This window comes from Lottia gigantea (assembly GCF_000327385.1).
Source record: "Lottia gigantea unplaced genomic scaffold LOTGIsca_36, whole genome shotgun sequence".
Taxonomy (NCBI): domain Eukaryota; kingdom Metazoa; phylum Mollusca; class Gastropoda; family Lottiidae; genus Lottia; species Lottia gigantea.
The window spans coordinates 50,185-57,371 of NW_008709220.1; the positions used below are offsets into that span (position 1 = coordinate 50,185).

General features: G+C 35.9%; 2 protein-coding genes across 2 annotated transcripts in view; both read right to left on the reverse strand.

The window, feature by feature from the left end:
• The window catches only part of LOTGIDRAFT_162777 (hypothetical protein), a gene marked incomplete at both ends in the record, with an annotated part of 4,428 nt that extends 2,090 nt beyond the window's left edge, over positions 1-2,338 (reverse strand). Inside the window, 2 exons of the mRNA XM_009058805.1 lie at positions 92-421; positions 2,245-2,338. Of these exons, the coding sequence (XP_009057053.1) occupies positions 92-421; positions 2,245-2,338 (424 nt within the window). The remainder of the gene's footprint in view (positions 1-91; positions 422-2,244) is intronic.
• Positions 2,339-5,751: 3,413 nt separating this feature from the next.
• Positions 5,752-7,187, reverse strand: part of LOTGIDRAFT_233204 (hypothetical protein) — a gene marked incomplete at its 3' end in the record, with an annotated part of 9,404 nt that continues 7,968 nt past the window's right edge. The window contains exons 7-8 of the mRNA XM_009058806.1: positions 6,538-7,033; positions 5,752-5,929 (exon numbers count right to left, since the gene is read on the reverse strand). Of these exons, the coding sequence (XP_009057054.1) occupies positions 5,752-5,929; positions 6,538-7,033 (674 nt within the window). The remainder of the gene's footprint in view (positions 5,930-6,537; positions 7,034-7,187) is intronic.

The following is a 7,187-nucleotide window of genomic DNA, read 5'->3' on the forward strand; positions in this document are numbered from 1 at the left end:
GGTGCGAAAAATGGGACCTAAAATGCCATTCATTTCATTTACCAGCAGCTATTTGAATGTTTATGCGATATGTTTAATTTCATAGACCTACCTGGTTTACAAGCCACCGGAATCTGAATCTTCATATTTCTTGATGGATTTACTGTTACATTACATCGTTTCTTTCCACTACAACTGTTATAGATGTTTAATTTATCTTCATAATTTACTTTAAAATTATTTTCCCCTTTGACTAAACAGGAAGAGTCTCCTTTTGATGGGGCACATGATGTGTAATTAATTTGCTCGTAGAGTATTGTCTCACCAGTCCCTTCCAATCGTATAATATTGTCTCCGCAGCATTCTATCGAATGAGTTGTTTTTAAAGGACTGAAGCATTCACATATCCAACTAGTGGAATCGACACAAACACCATCTGAACCTGAAAGAAGAAGAAAGCCTTTGAAATACATAAATGTAACTTATTCCTAGATGGTATCACTATTACTTATTCAAATTGCATGATTTAAATCTAGGCACACATTCCATGTTTTTTAAAGTCTTTCCTCCATCAAGTGATTAAATATTTAGAATAACAGAACATACCTTCAATTTTAACCAGCAATAATCTCAAAATCCAGCAAATTATCAGGAAATTCATTTCGAGTTCTTCATCAGGTGTATGATCCTTGGATATTCCTAGATTCACCAACTGTCCTAAAACTCAGTTGTGTTCAACTTGAATATGATTTCCGCCACATTTAGTCATAAATATTATAAGTTTCACGTGTGTCACTTTTCTAAATACAAATCGTTATTGAATTTGCAATAATTATGCACATCGCATAAAATGAAAGAAGCGGAAAGTGACACATAGCTGACGAATTTCTAATCTAATTTATTCAGTGTTTGTTTGAAGGGGCTCGTTATGAAATTTAAACACTATGTCTAGGGATTGTCTAGAGAATGAGAATGATATGCAAATTATGTTACCGTTTGTAAATGAATGGTGTACGAAATCGAAACTAATTCACGTCAAAAATAAAGTAGAGACCTCGAATTGAATTTTAATCTACACTGGGCAATGAAAATGTATAAAATATGTTTCTAGTTACAAACCTATAGCGGTCCATTTAAATTTAGATTTTGAATATAACAGCGATTTTCTATGTAAAGCTGCTAATAGAGCCTCGGTGATCAGAAATACATAAATATAAAGACGGTGGGTTTAAAACGTAGAGTAAGTAATACAGGTGTTACACCGGGTATAAGATTAATGTTCCTTTAAATAGGGTATTAGAAATCAAAACAAATTCGACATAATATACAAAGCTTAAATATAACATATTGTCTGATTGTATAGATTAACAACCACTTTGGCATATGAAATTTATGAAATGAGTTATGACATAAGCATTCGTTTAAAATCCTCTATTTAATGCCAAAGTAGTTGTTAATCTATATACTCGGTGACAATGTTAGCAAAGACTGTATATAAGATTTAGAATCACACATCCTCCGTACTACCCGAGACTGTGCCCCTTATCCAACCCTAGTTTCACTTTCGATGTTGACTTTTGCACGCCAGTTACAATTTTTTTTTGTCGCGTAAATGAAATAATGGTTGGTAGTCGCCCAAGACCATATTTGGCGACCTACATCGAGGGTAGATTCACTTCCATCAGCGACCACGGCATAGACAATCCTCAATGTGTTATTTGTGGAGAAGTATTTGCAGTATCGTCGATGAAGCGTAATATTTTGCAGTGCCATCTTACTCTTAAGCACCCTACATTGCGAGACAAAGATGGAGCTTATTTAGATGAACTGATGAAAACCGATGACGTTCACCGAGTTCACGAAAAACTACTGGAGGCACCCTCTCGCGTGTTTTAAAGAATAGCAAAAGCAAAAAAACTCATAACATCGACGAAAAATTTATTCTTCCTTGCGGAAAGGACATTGTGCTCTGTTGCCAAGACTCACCCTGATATGTAAGAAATCCGTGAAGAACATCTTCTGTGGTTGAAGGCTGAGTTCAGCAGATATTTTCCGGAAATAAATGCTCAACAATTCGCACTAGTGCGCAATCCGTTTGATGTCCAAGTTGGTGGTGGTGAAGATATTGTTGGCGATGACGATCACGTTGAAAACGAACTGATACAAGTGCAAGCCGATACCAATGCCAAAGCCATTTATGGTAGCTACACACGGTCAAACGACTAGCAAAGATTGCGTTGTGTAAAATACTTCCATACAACTTACATTTGTGAAACTGTCTTCTCCACAATGTCAGTAATAAAAACGAAAAGTAGAAATCGTCTCGAGCTTGAATCTGATTTCCGTGTTTGCCTGACATTTTACAATTGGTAGAAGAAGCAAAATGCCCCCAGATTTCTCACTGATTTAACAATTCCGAGACTAAACGACGTGTGTAAAATCAAAAAATATATGTTTGATATCTTCATTCAGAAATAAGTTTCTGAATTGTCGTTGTTGAATTTCAACTCCAATAAGGAGAATTCCAATAGTCAGTGCTTTTTCATTTTCTTATGGGGACATTATTCCCATGCTGATACAATATGGGGACACATACAAAAATGGGTTGAAAACCGCTGACCTAATGGAATTAAAGTACTGTATTAAGTATTGGAAGGTTGAAGTAAATCGAGTGCTTACTCTGTTACAGTGAAAGGAAATCCTGGAGCGGTTGCCGTACTCTCCAAACCTTATATATAGGAGATGGGGAAGGTAAGTGAGACCAGAATACTGTGTTTATTGGATACCAGACTTTCAACATCAGATTTGGTGAGTGAAGACTAGTTCAATTCATTCAGTTTATTCTTGATTCAATTCAGCAATTTGATTAATTCTACATCAATTTAGATTTTGAATATAACAGCGTTATATACATTAAAAAGAATCTTGTTTAACACGATAATATTAACAGTGAGATCCAACTCAGGGACCGGCTACAATATTATTATATGTATACAATAGTAACTGTTTTTTTTATATGCGATGATTCCTCCAGTTCTTCGTTACTGTCTTATGTAATGTGTTGTAAATTAAAAGAATTCTGAAGTATACGTATAACAAAAAGTGAGCGCCATTAACTTTGATTCAGTATATTCTGGGAAGTCGCGTGCGTCATAGAGACCCTCCTGTGCAAACTGTAACAGATGCAGCATTGCATCAGGAGTGGCAGCAAATTCCTCAACAGGACATTCAAAGACTGATGAAAAACAGATACTTTGCATTTGGGGCTATAAAGACAATATAATGTACGATCATCCACTTCCTGTTGTTGATTTTTTCACGAATACATATTGTTTTCAACATTAGGTCTCAATAAATACATCTCTGTTATCAAGTATGATTGTGAATTGCATTCATTTGCAAAACAATGGTTCACAATCTGGTGACGCTTACCTTTTTGCTGTAGTTATATATAAGAGTAACATACCTTCAACTTTAACCAGCAGTAGACCCAACATACACAATGTTATCAATAAATTCATTTTGAATTCTTTATCGGGTTATCTGTCCTTGGATAATCCAGGATTCACCAACCCTTCTTTATCTTTAGTGTTAGTGCTATTCAAAATGTGACTCGTCTAATTCTCATAGTTAAACTATTTAAAGGTCTGGCATTTAAATAACATAACCATAGTATAGCCCACTATGTCAAAGGTATTTCAATTGTCTTATTATACAAAGCTTTTATTTGACAACAACATATACAAACACTGGCGTTTCTAGTAAACATTACTTGAGGGGGTCGAGCAGGGGCCACAGACTTTTCAGGGGGTCATATAATATAATATAATAATCATTGTCTTGCGTAAGATATACTTTGGTTCTCAAAAGCCTTTTATAAATTTGCAATGCTGATTTTATAATTATTTTTTGGTCAGCTTCCTCTTCGAGAGTTATTACTTTTTAATAACCATTATGGATATTCCATTCTGCGCTTTCCAACCAATTTCCAAACTTTTGAGCAATTTGAATTTCTCTTACGTTTTTCTGACAAACGCAAAAAAATTACTGTTTACATTCTACTGCTCTGTACATCAAAATTAAATGACAAGGGTATTTCACTGTTTTACATTTATATTAATACGGCTAATATCTTATCATATCATATCATATCAAAGTACATAAAAGGTATAGTTCAACCCGGTACATTTCCAAGTAGAATCTCATATCAAATCATCTAGAAAACTTCCTTCCACAGATTAAAACTTGGTTAAAACCAAGGACGGAAGTCGTTTAATAAGTCTGGATGTTGAAGTGGACGCTGATATCCAGACAATTGGTAATTAAGTTCTATTCAGATTACAGTGATAAAGGAAAAGCAAGTAATGAATGAAATGACTCTTACACACATAGCCGACCGAGTTTTACACCTTATTTTTTCCACCTGTGATTGAAAGAGTTTCGTTATGAGAATTATACGCCATTTCTATTGGTTGTTTTTTTATCGGAATCAACGTAATATCCAGGCTGCGTATTCTCGAAGCGGCACTTGGGACAAGTATTAAGACACCCTCAATTTAAGATTCTTCCTTTTCTCAAAACAGTCCTACAGGTATCCTAACTTAACGACCCTATCCTAACTTAGGATAAGTCACTCTCAACCCTACATAACCCTAAACAAGTCACTAAAAGACATTTTTGACACTCAAAATGGGTTTTCTTTTCGAAAAACGCTTCGAGAGAAATTGGCGCGGCGGCTGGGGAAAAAGTCATTGCTCATACGCAACACGAATGAAGCTCTCCGAATCAGCTTAACAACGGTACGAATAAGAATGAAAACAAAAATAATGCACTGAGACAGTGCCGATAGCTAGTAAGTGCATGAATTATTTTGTTTCATTGCCCATTTTTTATGTTCACGTATAGAAGACTAATATTTTCAGAAGATTTTAGATCCTAAGTTCCAATTATTGTTCGTATTTAATTCAAAGCTATTATCTGTAGCTTGGATAGGTCTGGGACACCTCAAATCCAAGTAGGTCGCCCTAAGAATCAGTGGTGTCCTTAATTTGCAATTTTCCTGGGTAGATTATCTCTACATAGTCTCCAAAAGCGTAGTTATTCAGCGATAAAACGTCATCTATGTAACGGAAAATAGAAGGAAGGAGCTGTTTACTGCGTTGGTGGCTTTGAATAAATTCTGACTCATAAGAGTAAAGAAATATATCAGCAAGTAAAGGAGCACAGTTAGTACCCATAGGAATACAGATAACTTACTGAAATATCTCCCCGTCAAATTCGAGAAATATGTTATCCATCATAATCATAATTGAGTATGTATTTCCTAAAAAAAAGCGAAAGTGTCTATGGGAGTAAGCATGCCCTGTCAGGGGCGCTGCTGTGCCAGTTGTAGACTTAAAGAATTAGGCGCCCCTTCATTTTCCGTCGCTGGTATGACAAGTGCCTCCACCCAATCTGCCCCACCGGCCACCACGCCACTGTTCTTCAAAATACAGCTTGGTTTCATTGAGCAACCAAATTTCGATTTATGTCAGAGTTGTTTTTTAGATCATGCCCTACTTCTTATAAGAATCAAATGGCGTCACGATAATCTATTTCATTAGAACACACAATGCAACATTCTATTCTAATTTATTAGTCGACATCATAAACCATTACATCCTATTTCTCCAAAAAATAAATATAAGTTGGCATGTCAAAAGCATAAAGATAAGTTGCTTTCTAGAATCTAAAAACTAAAACTGATTGGAATATCTGAGTCAAAATTTGACTTTACTTGTGAACTTCATTTACGATCGTATTTGTCGCCGGAAGTTCTTCGTAGGTGTGGTCATCGGTAATTTCAGTATCGTGGATGTCAAGGTTATGGTAGTGTGAGTTGTCATTTTCATTTTCCTTCCAGTTTGACAATGCCACATTGGTAGGTGTTTCTTGTGGTCTCTTGCGATTTCTGAAAGAAAATAGCAAAAGATTAACGACAGATTATGCTTCAGTGTCAATGTGAAAACTGTCCACTATATTTTCTCAGTGGCTGTATCTCGAAACTTTTAGTACACAATTAAAATTAGATAACAATTTCCTTTCATTTTTGTTTTCTCCGCTTTAATCGAACAAGATTTCTACCACAATCGGGTTCTAATGACATTATTTTAAACAAATCAAAGCGTTTTATGACGGACTCGTTTCTCTGCGAAAGTCAATATAGAATAATATGTTAGCCTCTGTATGACTGTCCAAACAATTTGTCCTTATCAAGTGACAGATCATACAAGACACGATTTGATTGGTAAAAAATAGCTGCATTAGAATGCGACTGCAGAAGAATGCTTGTTAGATTACAATGGAGACGGAAATTATCAGAAAAAAAGAAACGAAATTAGAAACTGATTTTAAATATCATGGGTAGACAGCTGTGTGTTCGAGTCTATAATGAATCTTAAGTTTAATGTGGTAAAATACTTGTTGTTCAAGTCTCTAAAGATAGTCCTTTTGAGTGTTCTTGCAGGTAACTTGTTTATTTGCTTCATGGGTACATCTTTGTTTACAGATTTAACCCACCTGAGAAAACAGTATACACCAATACAGACGGTGATAATGACAATCAGAGCAGCTAAAATTCCACCAAACATAATGTAGGGATTGATTTCATCTCCTTCTTTATCAACTTTGGAGTTCTCTGTTACGCCGGTTGACAATTGGTTGTTATCAGTACTGCTACCACTCGTTGTACTCGTTGTAGTGATTATCGTGGGTGTCTGTGTTACCACAGTAGTGATATCAGGAGAAGTTTCTCTATTAGTAGTCCTCGCCGCACTGATTGTCTTGGAGCTCTCTGTTACGCCGGTTGAAGTTTGGTTGTTATCAGTACTGCTACCACTCGTTGTACTCGTTGTAGTGATTATCGTGGATGTCTGTGTTACCACAGTAGTGATATCAGGAGAAGTTTCTCTATTAGTAGTCCTCGCCGCACTGATTGTCTTGGAGCTCTCTGTTGCCTCAGTAGATGTGTAAAGGGTCGTTTCTCCATTGGTAGTACTAGGCGTGGTCAGTCTCTCTGAAATCACAATATCGTATCTGTTGTAAGCTCACTATGATAAGTACTCGGACGGGTGTTTTTAAGGGAGGGAATATTCACTCTTTTGAAACTCCTAATGTAATTTTGAGACATTTTAACATCCCCTATGGAGATTCCTCTTGCTGAAATNTTG